At 46.8% G+C, this 20583-nt stretch overlaps 1 protein-coding gene across 1 annotated transcript; it reads right to left on the reverse strand.

Moving 5' to 3' along the window:
* Positions 1–247: 247 nt before the first annotated feature.
* LOC308307939 (translationally-controlled tumor protein homolog) lies at positions 248–9009 on the reverse strand. Its single transcript, XM_080753274.1, has 6 exons — positions 8872–9009; positions 6397–6464; positions 5878–6065; positions 4602–4707; positions 1589–1705; positions 248–812 (listed from the first exon to the last, which is right to left on the reverse strand). Exons 1-6 carry the CDS (start codon positions 8897–8899, stop codon positions 810–812), a joined length of 510 nt encoding a protein of 169 aa, XP_080609400.1. The 5' UTR covers positions 8900–9009; the 3' UTR covers positions 248–809.
* Between the last annotated feature and the right edge of the window lie 11574 nt (positions 9010–20583).

Consider the following 20583-nt stretch of genomic DNA (forward strand, 5'->3'; position numbering starts at 1 on the left):
TGGTCAAGGGCGGGTTCAAAGGGCACCCCATTGAATATAGAAAGTCTTACTGGTAGATTTGCCATTTTTTGGTGAAGAGACGTAGATGGAAAAAACTCAAATACAGTGCAAATCTGGGTTGTTTAAAAGCACAGAGGGGCACCCCTGGACTGGCATCACAGGGTGCCATGGTGACCACTTTGGGAAACCCTGGTTTAACCCATTTTAAGTGTTTAACAGAACAAGTTATCAAAAACAACTCATAACAGATGTTTCACCAGGTTTTTTATTGTCACAACTTAAACAGGACACCCTCATCTTTCCATGGTAGATGGTTTATCAGAAATAATGCGACCATAAACCGAGCAGAAAGGAGGCCTGAGAGAGAGCCGACCCATCCATGGCTAAAAACAGTGACAAGAAGTTCTAAAACAACTTCCTGGATCATTGTTGACAGAAGTGCAAGGCTTCCTTGAGTAACTTTCCTAGTTTGCCTTTTTATTTAAATTTTGAATAATACCTGGCACTTGGCCGACATTTGGGTAAACTAAACCACTGCAAAAGTGAAAAGAAAAAAATAATAAAAAAAAGAAAAGAGCTATTTTTTAAAATGGCATTCAGTGACCTGTTCAGTCATATATTCAACACTAAACACTTTCGGGTGGCCTCAGGCCTAGTCTGGAGGACCAAAAATAAATGTGAATATATAAATGATCTGGAGGAGAATGCTTTGAGTCCAAGCATGGTCAGAGAGTGGCCGCAATCCCTCTGTGTTCTCAAGTCCTTTCAGAAGCAGCAGACAATCAAAGAGCAGATGTAGTTCTGGGTCGTTACTGGAAAAGGAGGGATAAGGGGGTGGTTATTCAATGTTGAGCCTTAAAAATCCTTAAAACAGCATCGTGAAAACAGCAATATCTAGAAAATATTAGCAAGAACGATGCAAAAAAAATGGAATGCATGGCCTCAAAATCTATGTATCGATTTAAGTGTAATTTCTTAAATGATTTCCCTGGTGCATGAAACTACGCTCTAAACTATGAATGGTGGTGTGCTGACATCCACTCCACACAGCATGCCTGATAAGCTTCATTTACAATGCTACCGTGTAATCTATACATCCATCAACAAAAAGTCTCACATTTAACTGAAAAGTAGATTTAACTGTTAAATAGTCAACTGCTTCCTCTTGTAGGGAATCTGCTTTCTCTCAAGCAGGGATTCCAAAACACCAAAGTCCAATCAATAGTCATATGAATGCCCAGGGCAAGTATATTTATACTAACGTCTATATGTAGAGTTCATTTATAATACAAGACAATGTTTAACATTTTGGAAACTAACTCTCGTGTCCCTATTCTGAGGCAAATATTTCGAAAATAGCATATGGACATCTACACACATTGCGAGCTTGTAGAATGGAAAAAAGGAAGGTGATTTTGAATAAAATATAGCAGTCAATGCTGGAATCCATTAAGATTTCTGTATGATCCAGCCGAGGTGAAACTAACACACTTTGTGTATAAATACATTCGTAAAAGGATCAGAAACGTTTTTCTTGTCTTCAGTCTGGAATCATGAGTTTTGTGATTCAGTCAGAAAAAATACTTACACATTTCTCTTGCTCCAGGCCGTCTTTGAAGAAGATCATGTATGGTGTAATGCCGTCTTCACGGAAGTCCAGCAGACCGATCATGCCGTCTGCGTTCATCGACTCTCCCGTGAAGAACTAAGAAACAAACAAAAAAAAAACACAATTACACCAGTGTTTTCCCTATATGCATAAAGGAGTGGCACGCATAACGGGCACACGTATTTCTTTTTGTGTGTAAATAAGCCACTTTGAAACTGATGATAGGCAATGTTCATAAAATACAAATCTGAAGATGGCCAATGTTTATGAAAATGATAAAATTAAAATCTAAATTTTTCTCTTTTTTAACAGAGTTTAGAATCGCGCAAAGACACCGAACCCGAAAAACCCGCTATGCCGCTCCCCCACTCCTTCAGCTTCTGCCTAGGGGAAACGCTGTACACCAAGTGTCTCTTTGCATAGACTATGAATCAAAAAACGAGGGCCACACTGAAATACAATTTATTTTTCATTTGTTACATGCCTCAGGAGGTGACAGACGTTTCGGCTATTCAGCTAGAATCAGTATGAATGCTGGATAGCCATAACATATGTAAGATCTGTTAACTTGTATTTCCGGGGGGCAACCCTCAAGTTTATTTGGACAACGCACCACGGTGGTATAGAGATAAGTTTGTCTTTGCGTAGACTGACATTTCAGCGCTGCGTGACAAATGCATTGTGTGTGAAAGGAAATAAACAGAAAAGTGAGCATGTATTGGAATTGTGAATCTCCATTCTTAAAGTGAAGCCATTTGTTCTCAACTGGGACAGCATCAATGCAAACATTAAGTCTATGTTCCAGCATGTTATCATTTTCCCTTCCAGAATGCCTTAGGGCTTTAAAGAGTCATACAAGCAGCCTGTCAGGAATCCCATGAGTAATATCACATACAGCATAAGAAAGTGTTTCGTAACTGAAACCAACTCAGACAATAAAAAAAAGAACACTGTGTTTGGGTGGGGTCAGCCACAGTGGCCATCGTAGACAAGGTGACAAATTCTTCCGGTAATTAAAGACAGACGGTGCAAGAAGATTCCAAGCACACAGTGGGGGTTAACACATTGGCTGTGATCTATAGACCGCATTTTAAAGAAATGCTGAAAGGGTGGAAGGCTGTAGTAATTATGATTATAAAGCCATTTTTATTTAAATTAGTGCTCCACTCGATTAGATGTTATAAATTGTAAGGTTTTGATCGTTGGTATCTTCTGCGGTTACATGCTAGTGCTTAGTCCTGTTCACTCGTGATAATATGGTCAATTAATCACAGGTTATGGGATACATTAAAAAGACTCCAAATGTGTCTTAGCAACTTTGTGGAATCAGCAGAGGGATTAACTAATTTAATGCCGTGTGCCGACTTTGACGACCCATCGCTGGATGGCACCGTTCGCTAGCTTAGGGGGTCACTAATTATTTCCGGGGTAACCGGAAGGTCACCTGACACGACGATGAAGTCACCAGGAACAAAAACAGTGTTTCCTTTTTTGGAATCAAAACAGAAAAATAGCCATAATGAATGTATATGGGAGACGGGGCTAGACGCAAGCTCGATGCGGAAGCATCACTTATATATTTTTTTTTCTATGATTTTTCAAAGGTTAGTAAAAATCTATCCAAAAGCGTGGCAGGGAAGCTATTATTCCAAACGTAGGAGACGGTGTTTGAAGGAGTGCTTCTTTTCCGTTCACGAGCGCCGAGGTTAGGGTTAGGTTTAGGCATAGTTTTACTAAGGTTAGGATTAGAGTTAGGCATAGTTTTACTGAGGTTAAGGTTAGGGTTAGAGTTAGGCATAGTTTTACTGAGGTTAAGGTTAGGGTTAGAGTTAGGCATAGCTTTTTGGGTTAGGTTTAGGCATAGAGGTTAACATTCACACCCGCGCAGTCCAAGTGACCACAGCCGAGCGCTCCAGACCTCCGCTCCAGCCAATCACAAGCCGCGCCTTCTAATTTATGTAACCACGTCTCCTACGGTAGGAATACTCGCGGCAGGGAATGACATAAGTTGAAAAACTATGTTGGCATTCAATAGACCGGGTACGCATTATTGCGTATTATTATTTTATGCTTTAACTGTTGAAAAATAGCAGATATACTAGCTCAGAGCGCGGTGCCGAGTGCCGCGCTGCGAGCTTATAGATCTGCTATTTTTGAAAAATCGTGAAAATTTGAATTTTGACCGGATTCTATAAGTGTCTTTTGAATCCTAAGGTTCTCAAACCTTTTCATGTGAAGGACCCCCAAAATGATATTTATTTGGCCACGAACCCCCATCTCAAAATATTTAGTTCCAGGGACCACCCAGAAGCAAGATTTTAGTTACAAACCTTTGCTATAAAAATACATATATTCAAAGATTACACGACTTTTTCAAAAATAGCAATCGACAAGCTCCCAACTTTATCTGCTATTTTTCAATAGTTAAAACATTAAATAATTCTAGGCCTAAATGGCTTAACTGTTCTGCTGCTGTTGACGGCGCTCACCGTCATTGAAAGGGTTAATACCATGGCGCCGTTGACGGTGAGTGTCAATCTTACTGTATATACAGTAAAGATATTATTACTTACTGTACGTCGCTCCGGTCCCACCCGCATCGGTAATGTCCGCGATTTGTTTACAACGCACGTCGGGCGTGCACGCGAAGTTAACGTCCTCCATAGTAAATCCATTGAGAGGCCCATAAAGAGACCTCATTTTCTCCAAAAGGGACATTCTTATACAAAGGATGGTCTCCACTCTTCCATACTGTACACAAACGCTGGGCGCAGCCATGTTCTCTTCTGGGCTCACACTGTCATGTGACTAGATGACGTAATCGTTGCCGTCAAGTGATAATCCAAAAAAACAAAAACAACCCCCTTCCAGCCCTTCAAAATAATAGCGGCGGCCTATGGAGGAAACGGCGTGGCACCGAGGCACCAAGCAACCTTCAGATTAAGAGGCACTATTAGTGTTAAGAAAAGGCCCAGCCTGTTTGTCAGTATACCTGGTAGTTCTTGAAGTTACTCAGGATCTTCTTCACCTCGTCCTGGGCACCAGCCATGAAGGGCTTCACTCTTTCTGGGTCGCTCTCTGCCAGCTTACCCTTGATCCTGGACACAAACACAAGACACTCATTAGCCCACTGTTCCCCAAGCACTGGGTCGGGACCCATTTGTTTCCTACAATTATACGGTTTCAAAAAAAGAAACATTCAGGGAAAAAAAAAACTATGTTTTTCATGAATTAAAATTAAAAACGTTTCTTTTTTTTTAATATATATACACACTGTATATATAATTTCATGAAAAATCAAAGAAAAATCAAAGGCAAATGTTTTAGATGTAGTTAAAATAGCCGATCTACAAGCTAGGGATATGAAATAAAATTGATTTTCCACTCATGCTCAGGGAGAGGGAGAGCAAAACCTCCACATGATACACACAATGTTGTTGTGAGCTTGTAGATCTGCCGTTTTCACTAGTGTGGGTCTAGCTCATCTGCAATCTCTACAGAAGAACTACTTGCGCAGGGGTGAGACTTTAGGTGCAGCAAAGCAGGATGAGAGCAGCCCATTTGCAGTAAATAAGAAAAACATTCCTTCAGCCATGTTTTAAAGGCAGCAAATTTCATGGGTTGTGTGACTACCATGTGACTGCACAATTAGTTTCATTAGCTGCAACTGTGTTTACCCAGTCTACAAGTCTGAAAAGGGGTCCTTGATGTGCTAGTTTTTATCCGATTATGACCCCCAGAAAAAGGGTGCAGTGCGTGGATAACGCAATTAAGGGTGGCTGTCCTGACACGTGCGGCAGTGTTTTGGCCTGCACCACCAGAGTGCAGACTTAGGTCACTTGAATGCATTAAATTAACCTGAGTTTGGCGAGTTTCGCGTTTTGGCGCTGGATGGTGCTGTTCCCTAGCCTATGGGTTACCAATTATTTTCAGATAACTACTGGACGTCACCTGACACATCGATGACGTAAACGGACCAGACAGCTTTTCCCTTTTTATAGGAATAAAATAAATAAGCCATAGTGTATGGGAGAGGGGGTTGTGCTCAAGGTTGATGCGGAAGCCTCTATCCAGATGGTCAGACCCCTGTGCCAGTGTCATTTTAAATTTGTGTTGGCTATTCAAAAATCTTGACAGCGTGAGAACTATGGATTTAGAAGGCATTTGTAGGATCAGCCTCAGGTTTTAATTTAAATGTGCACATCCAAGGTAACTTCACACACGGCTTGGCTGGAACAAGTTACAACCCCTAGCACAGTCCTACTCACGTCTTCATGTATTCCTTGATGTAAGCGATGAAGCTGGTTTTGTCAAAGCCCGTCTCTGTCAGCTTGTGGTTGAGGACAATGTCTACTCCAGAGACCGTGGTGCTCTCCAGGTCTTCACACCCCTCCTCCTGGGACTCGTTGGCTCCTAGGAGGGCACCGTCGATGTTGTCATCCGACCGGCTGATCATCTGGACATGTTTAACGGAACGAGACACAGGACGGACAGAGAGAGATGGAGAGACCATTTCAAGTCAATTATTATAGTCAGCTCACATGGGCAAGTGGGTAAAGAACTTAATACAACTGACACTTACCCAATGTAGTATCACTATAGTTAAAATCAACTCAACTTCTTTATTTGATGCATAAAAACTAAGTATTTACAAACTTTTATCGTGACAACAAAATGACAGACCAGTAGGCGTTTTAACTTCATTTGGATTTCCATGCAAATCAGAGGTCAAGTGGAGGTTCAAGACATCTCTGCTGTAGATGTAATCAACTGTATCGTTTACACACCTTTCCCTCGACTTCGATGGTGATTCCATTGTCTTTGATCTTGTAGATGTCCGAGAACATCTCATCACCTGGGGAAACAAACAGGTCAATGGAAGGGTTAGAACAGAATTTCCAGCTAGGCCACAGGGTGGTGGTCCAGGCACCTAGGCTGGTAATCCAGCCCTTGCAGGGTCGCAGGTTCGACTCCCGATCCTGACAACCTTTGTCTCCCCCCCCCCCCCCCCCCCCCCCCCAAAAAAAAATGTTAAGTTTTCTTTGCGATACCATTAAATAGTATCTTGATGTATATTACTTTCACGATCCAAGCTGAGCCGAACACAATCGATTGATCCCACCCTCCAAAACAGCCTTTCAGGCTGCTGTGTTAAGTGGTCAAAGAATGCTGGGCCATGATCCAAAAAGAGTTGGGAATCACTGGGATAGACAATTTGGGAACTTGGGGATGCACAATTTTGACTATTGACCTAATGTCAAAGTTATGCCATGCACAGATGGTGCATTAGTTAAGAGACCCTTTATGGAGCCCACATTTTGATGGGTCTGATCTGTTAAAAGGATCCCTGGCTAATACGACAAATATGCCTTAATACATTATAATTGTCCTCTATAACTACAATGTAAATTAAAAACACCTAATTTATTTTATTTCTTCTAGAAATAGCTAATCTTTCACTCACTAGGGGAAATGCTTGTCGCAAGTTGTTTTTATTTGCACATACATGCCATAAATTCCATAGGGATAGATCACACATGACATTTATGACATCAACTTGCGACGGGCATTTCCCCTATTGAGTGAAAGATTAGCCATTTCTAGAAGAAATAAAATAATTGAGGTGTTTTTAATTTTACATTGTAGTTATAGAGGACAATTATCATTTATTAAGGCATATTTGTTGTATTAGCCAGGGATCCCTTTAATGCAGATATAGCTATTTCATTTTAATTAAATGAACAATTTGCAGATGACAGGCTGAGTGAGTTTACGCTTTAAGGGGATTCCAGACGGTACGCGGTCACCGCCTGCTAGTAATTCATTTTCAATGAGAGGCGGGCGGCTATTTCGTCCGCGCAGCGAAGTTTAGAGGCGGCGAGGCGAGCGGGCGCAGTCCCGTGAAAATCCCCGCGAGCGTGCTCGTTTGTGCATGCGTACGCGGGCGGTGAGAGATGGATTGTGTTCATCTTTGTGAAATACCGCGCAGCGTTTACTCGCAGAGCGAGTGTGTTTGTGTATCACCGCGGCGCGGTCCTCGCAGATCCAAGCGGGAGCCCCGGCGGCAACCGCTGTCCGTCTGTAGAGCGCCTTACAGTTCAAATGTTTAAATAGTTTAAGTTAATGAACTGCATGTTATTCTATACAGGTTTTTCCATGTGAATGAGCTAGGCCTACATACATAACATAGATAATTGGTATGATTGGCCAGTGGGACAGTATGTTCATAGTGATAACTCAAGTCTATTTTTATTTACAGGCGGCCTACCAACTACCCGTATACAATGTACAATAAAGCTGTCACGGATGGACCAGTGACATCACAAGGGAAGTGTGTAGCAGCCTGTTAATTTAACGCAAGCACAATTAAAACCCCTGTCGTTTCATGGAGCCCTCATGTTTTGTTACAAACTTTAATATACAACAGTAAAGCATCGACTACAACATTAGCATTTCCTTCTTCCGCATGGACCGACTGACATCACTGACGCATCCCTGTGGTTCTGTATATTCCAGGGCCTGTATGTTAAGTTTACCGGCATACAGCAGCAGTGCTACCACAACACCCCGATATTACAATGAACACAACGAGAAAACACTTTTAACACGACTCTCGGTCGTCCAGAGTCGGTTTATATACGTCTCGTTGAGGTTATACGTCGTTATATTCTAACAAAAGTTCGGAGTTGTCGTTTTAGGCCACGCCATGATGCCATGCCAAGTTGGGTGAATCATTGCCGACAACGTACGCTACGGCGGCGTGGCGCAACCTGAAAAACAGCAGATCTACAAGCTCACGGCACGTCGCGGAAGGTGCGCGCTGAGAGCTTGTAGATCCGCGATTCTTTTTTTCCTCCCCTGCCTCACGCCGTTTCAACATCAGGCTAGCTGCTAGTGTTAGCTTCGGTTAGCCAGCTAGCTGAGCTTCATCAGCACCGCCTTTTCAAGAAGCTGGACAAGAAACCCGACGGCTTTTCATTTTAGTACGATTATAATACAATTGTATACGTTTTGTATTGTTGAGAAGTAGGACGTGTAAAGGACCGACTCGACGAAAAGTATGACAATATGAAAAGAAACATTTTTACACATATTTTTTAAATGCCGCCCTGGCCGGCCGGGCCACCCACCGCAATGCTACCGTAACCAACCAGATAAATAAATACAAAGCTCATCTTATGTAATAAAACGCATTTATACAGCAAACATCCTAAACACGAGTGTTTAACGTGTTAAAAAGCAACGTTTCGTGGCGTCCATACCGCTGATGATGTCCTTGTAGATGATCATTTTGCCGTGCTTTTTGGGTCGTTTCGGGGAGACGGGGAGAAGCTTGCTGCCCTAACGGGACGAGAGAAGAAAAGACCGTTCTGGCCTCCGGCTCCACGATTTACATCCCCCCGCGTGACGTCACCGCGCCGTCATGACGTCACGCTGCTGCTGGGAGGAAGAGAGAGAGAAAAAAAGTAGACGATTTGTCACACACCACGTCCCGTTCTTCATGAGTCACGCACAGAGGAAAGGTGTGACTGTAAACTTTGTAAATTTTGACAGTGTACAATTTGTTGTCAGAGTTACAGACTTATAAGGGTACATTTTTAGACCCCCATAAAGGACCCAAGACAGTCCCTGTGGATTATTAAATCTACAATCTACACAAAACATGGAAATCTCCAAATTGATTGAAACCAACCAATATAGAGTGCTTTTTGAGCGCGGTGCTCCTGGAAGGAGCTAAGCTCCAACACCTGGCTTTGTTGTACGGTTCCCCAAAAAAATGTCCGGGCCCCAACAAATGTGAAGTGTAGCATAGATATGGATTTAATAGGCCTATTACATCTTGTCACAAACTGCTCAAAGTTTAATGGGGACAATTGGAGGAATAGGCCTACATACAGTCTGTCTGACATTTCATTACTGCAAACTTCTAATTAAGTAATCAATCAATCAATCAATTTTGTAGGCTATCTTTGTGTCTGGCGCATCGCAGCGCAATCAAGGTGAAACAGTATGGTGAAGAGCACGTTAATAAATACTGTAGGCTACAGAAATCTAGGGGTAGCCTACGCAAAGAGGATTTTAAACTTGCCATGGTGACAACTGACTAGGTGTTTAAAAAAAATTGAGCACCCTACATCAACACAAGGCCACTGGCCATGACAAAATTCCCCCCAAATTTCTCAGAGACTCTGCCGCCTCTGTTGCTCCAATCAAGGTCCACACAATACCTATCTATCAACAAGGCCATGTCGAATCAGACAGGAATTAAATGTTTTGAACTCATTGGCCCAGGTGATAATTTATGAACCCCACAGCCATAAAATAGCTTAACAGTGTGTGTCCATTTAGTTATTATTGACAGTAAGGGCATACAGCACCTTTACAGAGCTTTTCAAAGTGGGGGCCACCAGGGGGAGCCATGGAGGCCAGTTGGAAAAATATATACCGGTATTATACCATAGCCTAATCAGCACAGGTGTGTCATTTGGGGCTCCAGGGGATGGTAATTGCCACCCCCTAATCAACCTCAATATATTCAGGTATTTTATTCATCATTCTCCACTTCTGAATGTTTTTGCAGATTAATCTGATAAAGATCCAGACGAATAGACACTTTTCTTTCTGCAACCATACATAAATTAATACAGTATCTTTAAACCTGGCCTACTTGTGCAAGCAGAGCTTGCAAGTACTGCCATCGGCTGGGTATGTAGATAGATACCTTTATTATCCCACGGGGGAAATTCAGTAATGTATGTACCGTATGTATGTCGGGGTAGGCCTATGTATTTCGGTGTCCTCTCTTGTTTAAGACCTTAGCCCAATGAGGGACCAGCATCTCTGGCAACATCATCATTAACAGGCAATGGGGGACCAGTATTCTTGGTGATGCCAGTGGTGATGTCATTGGCATTGGCATATATCATAATATACCAGTTTTTTGGGGGAAGCGGTGATGCCAGAGGTGAGCGCACCTGGGGTAATCTCGCTATTTCTACGTCCCATCATTTCGACTAAGGGAGTCGGCAGGTTTGCTACTCACCCGCTTCACAGTTACTGAGGTTAGGGTTAGGGTTAGGTTTAGGCATAGAGGTTAACATTCACCCACGTCGGCAGGTTAGCTATACTCACCCGCATCGGCAGGTTAGCTTTTCACCAGGTTAAAATTCACCCGTGTCGAAAGAATGAACAGTCGAACAGATGCTATGTCGCAATATTGACACGCTCCCACGAACTCCATGGCACACTCTGCACACGCAAGTTGGCACCTCAACAGAGTGCATTTTTAGTTGTAAGTATGTCATTGCAGGCAAAATATTGCAGAAATAGCAATGCATATTTTTTTTTGCCACCCTCTAGTATTTCATGATGAAACTAGAACTGCGCTCTGTCGAGGTGCCAACTTGCGCCTGAGGTGTGCTCGCCTGGCCTCATTGGCTGTTAATGGCATTGGTGACGTCACCAAGAATGCTGGTACCTGATTGGCTACGGGCGTAAACACAAACAGATACACCACATACAAGATCACAGAACGCAGTACTTGCGCGCTCTGCTGGCACAAGTAATGATGCCTATGGACAAATTCATTCAGAAATGCAGCTGATTCAGCTCGAGTCGTATCGTTACTAATATACCAAGAAAGTGGTGGGTGTGCTGGTTTTCCCATATATGGACTACACATTTGCGAACATGCCCAATGTACGCGCAAAAGGGTATGTCACATGCCCATACAGTAGGGTGTGCTCAAATGATGCCCAAATATCGCTGTTCAGCACAAATTGGCATTGTGAGGCAACGGTTTCTTTTGTGTCTGACTTCACATACCCATATATGTAGATCCCCACAACAGAGAAAACACTGAGGGAGAGTCTGATCAACTGCCATGATGAATGCACACAGTGGCAATTGATGAGCGGGATCTCATGTTCCTTTGATATATTGGTACATTTCTCGTAATATGTGCATTTTATTTTTATATTTAATAAGAATTAGGAAAGGTTACTTTTTGTTGAGTAATGCAGCGGAGTAAAGCTGAAGTGGACCGCTACATCTCCTCAGTACAGAGTTTGTCTCCTTCACTCAAAGAGAGACCCATTAAAGGATTCTTATTTGCTAAATTGTACTTCGATGCAAAGGAGTATGACCTCGCAAAAAGACATGTATCAGAATATCTTAAGATACAGGCGAGGGATTCCAAAGCACACAAATTCCTTGGCCAGCTGTTTGAGAAGGAAGCAGAAATCAACAAGGCGGTGGGATGTTACAAGCGGTCGGTGGAACTGAACCCAGCCCAGAGGGACCTGGTACTGAAAGTGGCAGAGTTGCTGTGCAATAATGAGCCATGTGACAACACGGCGGAGTACTGGGTGGAGAAGGCCGCCAAGCTGCTGCCTGGCCACCCAGCCGTTTTCAACCTCAAGGAGAAGCTGTTGAGCTGTCAGGGCCAGCAGGGCTGGAACCGTCTGTTTGACCTGCTGCAGGCTGAGCTGGCAGCTCGACCGTCAGACACCCACGTCAACCTCAAGCTGGTGCAGCTGTACTGCCAGGACGGACGGCTGGACGAGGCTGTGAAGCATTGTCTGGCAGTGGAGAAGAGAGGCTTCCTGCGTCACCGCCTGGACTGGTACACCGTGGTGCTAAACACTCTGCAGGTGTACTTGGCCCAACCCAATGTCGCCAACAACAACAAGATGTCCCGCCGACTCCAGAGGGAGCTGCTATTGGCTCACTGCAACATACTGAGACTGACACTGTCTGGGAGAGGACTAGACGCCCTCAAAAATGGCATAGATGCCCTCAAAGGTTTTGACCAGGCTATGCAGACCCTGAGTAGCACAGCAGGCAGCCAGCCAGATGATCTGTCTGAGGTGTTTGTGGAGATGAAGGGCCATCTGTACCTGCACACAGCCACCTTGTTGCTGAAGATGGCTCAGGAGAGGGAACAACAGTGGAGAAGAGTGGTAGACCTGGCCGCTCTATGCTACCTGCTGGCCTACCAGGCCCCCAGACCAAAGCCTAAAGTCAGCAAAGACCAGACATTTTCCCAGCTTGTGGAGCTCCTAGCCAGCGACAGACAGAGCCAGGCTGGCCACATGTTGTTCAACCTCACCACGGACATACACACCCTAGTCAAAGAGGTGGTGGAGGCATTTGGGAACCGTAGCAGTCAGTGGACTCTCTTGGAGCTTCTGTTTGGACCCCACATACCTACCGGGACCTCCTTCATCGCCAATAATGACATCTGCTCTCTTAAAAGCCAGTCCCCAAAGCTCCCCCAGCTGGCAAAGGTGGACAATGGTTCCATTCTGCTCCATGGAGGAGACCTGCAGCATCTGAGCTGGCTGGCTCTCCAGTGGGCCATTCAGGGACAGAGAGCGTCCTTACGAGACTGGCTGAAGCAGCTGTTCCCCAGGCTCTCACTGGAGACATCCAAGCTGGACACCAACGCACCAGAGTCCATCTGTCTGCTAGACCTGGAGGTCTTTCTTTGTGGCGTTGTGTTCTGCAGCCATAGTCTGCTCCAGGAGAAGGCTAGGATCAACAGCGGAGGCCCTCAACAGCTCCATGAACCTCGCTGTATGCCCCTCCCACTGCTTGGCCTACTCTCCACCGACAGTGGAGAGTGGTGGGACGCCGTTTACAGACTCATCCACAAACAAGCTCCCCCCGGCATGTCAGCCAAGCTTCAAATGATTGTACAGCATGGACTGACTACCTTAAGAGCTGGAGAGAAGCATAGCTTGCAACCAGCACTGGCCATCCACTGGGCACAGCATCTCAGCCAGATGGGTATGGCCATAAACTCGCACTATGAGCAGAAAGAGTATGTCAGCCGCAGCAACCACTACTGGAAGGTTGTCCTCCCTCTCCTACACAAGATCAAACATGGACGCAGCATCCCTAAACCACTGTACCCAATGTTCAAACATTTCCCCTCCAAAGATATTAAGATCTCAGCCTTAAAAGGTTATGAAGAGGAGGCCATGATAACAGCAGCCACTCTCCTGGACATCGAGGGCAAGACAGAGGAAGCCATTGCTATCCTGGAACCCATCAATAACATGTCATCCAACTGGCTTCTGGCACAGATATACCAGCGGCTGTCAAAGGAAGCAGGCAAAGGTATGGAAGAGACCCAGTACAGATGTATCATGTTCTGCAAGAAGGTCAGGACCTACCTGTCCAAGATCTGCTTGAATGACATCAAAAATCTGCCTGTGTCGATGGAAAAGGTGAAGGACCTTCTGAATAAGGTCAAACAGCAGCTGGGGGAGAGTGAAGGTCTGGATGATGAAGAGGGGGTAGGAACAGGACAACCAGCTCACTCCAGCCCAGTAGAGCTCAGCCAATCAGCCGCCACCATCTCCCACACAAAAGATATCGGTGGGTTCTCCTTTTCTGAAGACAAAGTGAAGCAATCAGTTATATTTGCTTGTCAGAGTGACAATCCTAATTCTTTATTAAAGCCAAATAACTATGAAATGGAGCAGCTACCCACCAAGTTCAAAACAGACGATGAGGCAGCGCTTTTAAAAACAAAGTTTGCGGAAGCACAGAAAATTGTGCCCAAGTTACCAGAAAAGCATGAAGAGCAACCGAAGAAAGAACCAGAACCCACTGAATGCCCATTAACGACAACTGGGTCCCAGTTTGCATGGAGTGCTAGTGCTTCAGGTTTCATCTCAATGCCCCTTTCATCTGGTGGCTTTAATATTGGCACTCAGGACACTGGAAAAGAAACTTCTGCAACTGAGGATCCAGCACCTACATCAGGGTCTGCTTCCATGTGTCTTAACATTGCTGATCAGCACAGGGAGAAAGAAACCACCAGTCAAAAGACTGAATCCTCAATGTCTCCATCACCATCCCCTGACACTTTCCACATCCCTGACAGCAGGACCTCAGTGGCTATGTCACACACGGATACCCTCCAGAAGAATGTTGAATCACATGAATCTTCCCCTGAGACCTTGGTGTCTTTGTCCTGCTCTAAAGCCAAAGACAGTGAACCTCCTACCCAAGCTTCTGTAACAGCTGCATTCCGAATTCCAGGAAAAAAGTCCCCTCAGGCAGAGCAAGTTAATGAGTCAGACGGAGACGTGGACGTGGTGTATGTAAGGGAACCTACTGCGAATGAACCAGGCTACACCAGTGAAACAGATGACAACGAGGACTATGCGTCAGCAGTGGAGACCTTGAATGGGAAGCTCTATCCTGATCTCAAAGACCAGGCATCTGTCCAGGATATTAAAGAAGACCAGGACCCTGCTCAGGAGACTCCAGAGCCTCTGGACCTGAGCCACGAGACTCGAGAACCACCACAGACCCTGAGAGAGGAGGCCCCAGGCTACACCAGTGAAACAGATGACGATGAGAACTATGAGTTAGAAGTGGAGACCTTGAATGGGAAGCTCTATCCTGATCCCAAAGACCAGGCATCTGTCCAGGATATTAAAGAAAACCTGGACCCTGCTCATGAGACTCCAGAGCCACAGGAGCTGGGCCAGGAGACTCAAGAACCACCACAGACCCTGAGTGAGGAGGCCCCAGCACGAAAGGCCATGGGCCAGGAGACTCCAGAACCAAAGGGACTGGTCCAGGAAGCCACAGCACCACATGTTCCTTCTCAGGAGGATCCAGAACCACAGGGCCTAGGCCAGGAGGATGTTCCAGAACCACAGACCTTTTTCCAGGAGGGCCCAGAACCACTAGCCATGCGCAAGGAGACTCCAAAACCGCAGACCATAGGCCGGAAGACTCTACAACCACAGACCCTTGTCCAGGAGACTCCAGAACCACAGACCTTGAGTCAGGATGTTCTAGAACCAGAGGCCTTGCAGCAGCAGACTGTAACAGAGTCTTCCACACACAAAGAGCAGTCCACGGAACAACAGACCCTGGAGGAAGTTCGAGAACAACAGACCCTTCTCCAGGTTGGCGCAGAACCAGAGGCACTTGGCCAGGAGACTCCAGAACGACTAACCCTGGGCGAGGAGCTTCCAGAACCACATGACCTGGGTCAGGAGGCCCCAGAAGAGCACACCTCTGAACCTGACTCCACCACCTACACCACTACTACTACTACTGCTCCTACTCAAGGCTACAACAGATTTAGAATTTGGATGTGCGAAAAAATGTGTGGAATTTTGCCATTTCGAAAGCAAGCCTCTTCCATCTCGTGGACAAACACCCCAGATACGGTCTTTGGAAATTCATCACCAACATTACCAAAGCATGGCGGAGAGGAAGAGGACAGTGACATAGAGGAAGCATCCAATAATGTGTCACTGCAAAAGATGGATACAAAGTCTGGTAAGGAGGGTGAGGAGATCCTCTTCAAAGAACAGACCAAGCTGTACCTTGATCATTGGAAGGAGCGTGGGGTGGGCAAATTCAAGGCTCCAGAACCACAGACCCTGGGCCAGGAGGACCCAGCACCAAAGGTCCCAGGCAAAGAGACTCCAGAACCACAGACCCTGGGCAAGGAGATTCCAGACCCACAGGCCTTGAGTCAGGATGTTCTAGAACCACAGGCCCTTCAAGATGGCACAGATCCACAGGCTGAGGGCCAGGAGACTCCAGGACCACAGACCCTGGGTCAGGAGACTCCAGGACCACAGATCCTGGGCCAGGAGACTCCAGAACGGCAAACCCTGGGTGAGGAGGATACAGAACAACAGGACCTGGGTCAGGAGGCCCCAGAAGAGCAGGCCTCAAGACAAGAGATTCTGGAAATTCTGCAGCAGGAGACTGTAAGAAAGTCTTCCACACCCCAAGAGCAGTCCACAGTGGCCCAGAGTGTGGTCGCTATCAGCAGCGCTCTCATAGACCTGTCAACTAAAAAGACCTCTGAACCTAACTCCACCATTTACACTACTACTACTGCTCCTACTCAAGACCCCACCCTTGTCTTCAACACATTTGGAAGCCACTCATTCACAGACTCAGACAACATTTGTGGTGAACATTTTGAATTTGGAAAGCAAGCCCCGGATATGGTCTTTGGAGCTTCAGCACAACCAGCACAAAAGCATGGCGGAAAGGAAGAGGGCAGTGACAAAAAGGAAGCATCCAGTAATGTAGACATCTCTTTTGAGCCTGTTGTGTCACTAGAAAGGGTGGAGACCAAGTCTGGTGAGGAGGATGAGGAGATCACAAACTACTCAGAGGGCGAGGGCCAAGTAGAAAAGCTGGCGGCTATGTTCAAGAACCCTGACCTGGCTGAATCTTTCAGGAAGACCTTCGGTAAGTGCCAGAAAAGCATGGGCCAGCAGGCTCCTGAACCACAGACTCTGGGCCAGGAGACAAAAGAACCACAGACCCTGGTCGAGGAGGTTCCAGAACCACAGGCCTTGGGTCAGGATGTTCTAGAAACACAGATCCTTCATCAATATGGCGCAGAACCACAGCATGTGGGCCAGGAGACTCCAGAACCACAGACCCTGGTGGAGGTTCCAGAACCACAGGCCTTGAGTCGGGATGTTCTAGAACCACAGGCCCTTCAAGATGGCACAGAACCACAGATCCCAGGCCAGGAGACTCCAGAACGACAAACCCTGGGTGAGGAGGATCCAGAGCAACAGAACCTGGGTCAGGAGGCTCCAGAAGAGCAGGCCTCAAGACAAGATATTCTGGAACCACAGGCCTTGCAGCAGGAGACCTTAAGAGAGTCTTCCACACCCCAAGAGCAGTCCACAGAGGCCCAGAGTGTGGTCCCTATCAGCAGCGCTCCCATAGACCTGTCAACTAAAAAGACCTCTGAACCTGACTCCATCACTTACACCACTACTACTGCTGCTCCTTCTCAAGACCACACCCTTGTCTTCAACACATTTGAAAGCCACTCATTCGCTGACCTGGCCAAAATTAGTGATGATGAAAACTTTGCAATTGGAAAGCAAGCCCCGGATATGGTCTTTGGAGCTTCAGCACAACCAGCACCAAAGCATGGCGGAGAGGAAGAGGGCAGTGGCAAAGAGGAAGCATCCAGTAATGTAGACATCTCTTTTGAGCAAAGGGTGGAGACCAAGCCTGGTGAGGAGGACCTGGATCAGGAGGCTCCAGAAGAGCAGGCCTCAAGACAAGATATTCTGGAACCACAGGCCCTGCAGCAGGAGACTTTAAGAGAGTCTTCCACACCCCAAGAGCAGTCCACAGAGGCCCAGAGTGTGGTCCCTATCAGCAGCGCTCCCATAGACCTGTCAACTAAAAAGACCTCTGAACCTGACTCCATCACTTACACCACTACTACTGCTGCTCCTTCTCAAGACCACACCCTTGTCTTCAACACATTTGAAAGCCACTCATTCGCTGACCTGGCCAAAATTAGTGATGATGAAAACTTTGCAATTGGAAAGCAAGCCCCGGATATGGTCTTTGGAGCTTCAGCACAACCAGCACCAAAGCATGGCGGAGAGGAAGAGGGCAGTGACAAAGAGGAAGCATCCAGTAATGTAGACATCTCTTTTGAGCAAAGGGTGGAGACCAAGCCTGGTGAGGAGGACCTGGGTCAGGAGGCTCCAGAAGAGCAGGCCTCAAGACAAGATATTCTGGAACCACAGGCCCTGCAGCAGGAGACTTTAAGAGAGTCCTCCACACCCCAAGAGCAGTCCACAGAGGCCCAGAGTGTGGTCCCTATCAGCAGCGCTCCCATAGACCTGTCAACTAAAAAGACCTCTGAACCTGACTCCATCACTTACACCACTACTACTGCTGCTCCTTCTCAAGACCACACCCTTGTCTTCAACACATTTGAAAGCCACTCATTCGCTGACCTGGCCAAAATTAGTGATGATGAAAACTTTGCAATTGGAAAGCAAGCCCCGGATATGGTCTTTGGAGCTTCAGCACAACCAGCACCAAAGCATGGCGGAGAGGAAGAGGGCAGTGACAAAGAGGAAGCATCCAGTAATGTAGACATCTCTTTTGAGCAAAGGGTGGAGACCAAGCCTGGTGAGGAGGACCTGGGTCAGGAGGCTCCAGAAGAGCAGGCCTCAAGACAAGATATTCTGGAACCACAGGCCCTGCAGCAGGAGACTTTAAGAGAGTCTTCCACACCCCAAGAGCAGTCCACAGAGGCCCAGAGTGTGGTCCCTATCAGCAGCGCTCCCATAGACCTGTCAACTAAAAAGACCTCTGAACCTGACTCCATCACTTACACCACTACTACTGCTGCTCCTTCTCAAGACCACACCCTTGTCTTCAACACATTTGAAAGCCACTCATTCGCTGACCTGGCCAAAATTAGTGATGATGAAAACTTTGCAATTGGAAAGCAAGCCCCGGATATGGTCTTTGGAGCTTCAGCACAACCAGCACCAAAGCATGGCGGAGAGGAAGAGGGCAGTGACAAAGAGGAAGCATCCAGTAATGTAGACATCTCCTTTGAGCAAAGGGTGGAGACCAAGCCTGGTGAGGAGGATGAGGAGATCCTCTTCAAGGAAAGGACCAAGCTGTACCGCTGGGACCGAGACCTTAATCAGTGGAAGGAGCGTGGAGTGGGCGAAATCAAAATTCTCTTTCACCCTGTCAAACACTTCTACGGCATCCTGATGAGGCGTGAGCAGGTGCTGAAGGTATGTGCCAACCACACCATCTCCCAGGCCATGGAACTCAAACCCATGAAATTATCAGCCAAGGCCTTGGTCTGGACCGCCACAGACTACTCAGAGGGTGAGGGCCAAGTAGAACAGCTGGCGGCTATGTTCAAGACCCCTGACCTGGCTGAATCTTTCAGGAAGACCTTCTGTAAGTGCCAGAAGAGCATGGGCCAGCAGGCTCCGGAACCACAGACCCTGGGCAAGGAGACAAAAGAACCACAGACCCTGGTCGAGGAGATTCCAGAACCACAGACCTTGAGTCAGGATGTTCTAGAAAAAAAGATCCTTCTTCAAGATGGTGCAGAACCACAGCCTTTGGGCCAGGAGACTCCAGAATCACAGATCGTAGTGGAGGTTCCAGAACCACAGGCCTTGAGTCAGTATGTTCTAGAACCACAGGCCCTTCAAGATGGCACAGAACCACAGCCTGTGGGCCAGGAGACCCCAGAAACACAGACCCTGGAGGATGTTCTAGAACCTGTGGGCCAGGAGACCCCAGAAACACAGACCCTGGAGGATGTTCTAGAACCACAGACCCTTCTTCAGGTTGGCGCAGAATCACAGACCGTGGGCCAGGGGAGTCCAGGACCACATACCTTGGGCCAGAATATGCTAGAACCACAGAACCTAGGCCAGGAGACACCAGAACAACCAACCCCAGCCAAGGTGGTTACAGAATCAGAGGACCTACTTCAGGAAGCCCCAACACAACAGGACCTGGTCCAGGATGTTCTAGAACAACAGTGTCTGGGCCAGGAGTTTCAAGAACCACAGACCCTTGGCCAGGAGGCTCCAGGAGAGCAGGCTCCAAGCCAGGAGACTGTGTCACCACAGGCCTTGGAGCAGGAGACTGAATCAAAATCCTCCACATCCCAAGAGCAGTCCACAGATGCCCTTGGTGTGGCCGCTACCAGCAACGCTTCCATAGACCTGTCAACGAAAAAGACCTCTGAACCTGACTCCACCACTCACACTTCAGTGCCACTAAAGAATGGTGGAGAGGAAGATGGGGGTGATGAAGAGGAGGTGCCCAATAACGTGGACATCCCGTTTAAGCCTAATATGTTCCTATCAGAGTCGGGTGAGGATGATGAGGAGACCCTTTTGGGCCAGGACACCTCTGACCCGTCCTACAAGCACATGTCCCGGGCCTCGCAGCACTCCAGGGAGACCAACCCCCTGGTGTTCCTCACCGTGGCGGCCGGTGGACAGCTTCTGGGCACCATTACCATTGAGCTTTTCTCCCACATCGTCCCCAAGACGGCGGGAAACTTCCGGGCCCTGTGTACTTGTGAGAAGGGCTTCGGACTGCGAGACTCCATCTTCCACAGAGTCATACCAGACTTCATGTGTCAGGGAGGTGACATCACCAAC

Source organism: Nannobrachium achirus (assembly GCF_963921795.1).
Source record: "Nannobrachium achirus genome assembly, chromosome: 22".
Taxonomy (NCBI): Eukaryota; Metazoa; Chordata; class Actinopteri; order Myctophiformes; family Myctophidae; genus Nannobrachium; species Nannobrachium achirus.